Source organism: Perca flavescens, chromosome 14 (assembly GCF_004354835.1).
Source record: "Perca flavescens isolate YP-PL-M2 chromosome 14, PFLA_1.0, whole genome shotgun sequence".
Lineage (NCBI taxonomy): Eukaryota > Metazoa > Chordata > Actinopteri > Perciformes > Percidae > Perca > Perca flavescens.
In genome coordinates this window covers 27,196,467-27,198,104 of record NC_041344.1, presented here as the reverse complement: position 1 = coordinate 27,198,104, position 1,638 = coordinate 27,196,467, and the positions used below count along the sequence as shown (strand labels likewise).

The 1,638-nt window shown below is 45.2% G+C and overlaps 1 protein-coding gene across 1 annotated transcript; it reads left to right on the top strand.

Moving 5' to 3' along the window:
* The first annotated feature begins 328 nt into the window (after nt 1-328).
* LOC114567778 (alpha-(1,3)-fucosyltransferase 9-like) lies at nt 329-1,390 on the top strand. Its single transcript, XM_028596883.1, has one exon. The coding sequence runs from the start codon at nt 329-331 to the stop codon at nt 1,388-1,390; it is 1,062 nt and encodes a 353-aa protein (XP_028452684.1).
* Nucleotides 1,391-1,638: the final 248 nt, after the last annotated feature.

Below are 1,638 nucleotides of genomic sequence, written 5' to 3'. Positions count from 1 at the left end.
TATTTAGTGAAAGCAACAGTCACCCCTACAATATCGCCACAGACATCGAGGTGTTGGGTCAAGAATATCGCCCTATTCTGAATCAAAGTGGCCGAAAATAAAAAGTGAACTGATGTACACAGTAGGTGGTAAAATCGGTTTTCTCAACACTTTAATCTATAGCTCCCTCCCAGCGTTAGCGGCACACGTGACTGGAAGTGGTGATTCGATGCTTCAACTTTTTATCAAAGAAACTGACATTTTGCAAAGTTTAACTCTTATTTGCTGCAACTCCTGATATAGTTTTCAAAGCGATCACATCAGTTCCTCTTTTTCTGTTCCACAGATGATGGCGCTTGCTTCCAAGAAAACCGTGTGCCTGGCAACTACAGCTGCTCTCGGCCTTGTCTGCTCCATTTTTGTATTCCTCCTGTATTTTGAGCCTCTGTCTCCTGTTTGCCCATATACATTAACCAATGTGAAAGATTATGAAAAGCCCATAGTCCTGCTGTGGTTCTGGCCTCTCGGTGTGAAGTTTGATTTAAAAGGTTGCTTAACCCACTTCAAAATTGATAGCTGTGTTCTGACGGATGACAGAACCCTGTACAGCCAAGCAAAGGGAGTCATTTTCTTCCATAGAGACATAGCCGGTGATCTGCAAAACATGCCGCAGGAGCCACGTCCAGCTTTTCAGAAGTGGATTTGGTACCATGTGGAATCCCCGACAAACACGGGTAGGATACCAGGTCTGGAAAACCTGTTCAACTTAACACTGAGCTACAGAAGAGATGCTGACATTACGGTGAGGAACGAACTTACAATCAGGAAGGCAGACGTGAAAGAGGACTTTGTTCTGCCCAAAAAAGACAAACTAGTGTGCTGGATTGTCAGTAACAACAACCCAGCCACGGGAACAGCTGTGAGAGAAAGTTATTACAAGGAACTGTCCAAACACATTAAAGTCGAACTCTTTGGTACAGCCTATACAGGGCACGGTTTGAGTTATGAGGAGTATTACGCAACCATTGCCAGCTGTAAGTTTTACCTCTCATTTGAGAACTCGCTCCACAGAGACTACATCACGGAGAAGGTCAACGGGCCCCTCGTGGCGGGGACGGTGCCTGTAGTTTTGGGTCCGCCGAGAGAAAACTACGAGGAGTTCCTTCCCGCAGACGCCTTCATTCACATAAATGATTTCCCCGACGCAAAGTCGCTGGCTAAGTTTCTGCTGGACATGACGGACGCGGCGTACATGCGTTACTTTGAGTGGAGGAAGTTCTACGAGGCCACCCCTCACCTCCTGTCAATGTACAACGAATTCATTCAGCCCATCTGCCTCGCCTGCGACCACATGTCAAGAGACGTGTATTACCATGTAGATCATGACCTGTATAAGTGGTACTTTCCATGAGAAATGTCAACCAGAAGGCCTCCCTTTCGATAGAATTTTCTTTTTGCAGCAGCAGTGGATTTAGAAAGTTAAAGAGTGAAATTAAGACAATTGCAAACTAAACCAAGGTAGGTTTTTGTATTTCATTATAAACTTGCAAGAAAAAGGCACAGCAGCCCAGTGTGGAAAATGTCTCAACGAGTGAACAGGAACACTGAGCTTAAACACATCTTCAGAGTGACCGCACACATGCACTTGGCTTAACATGA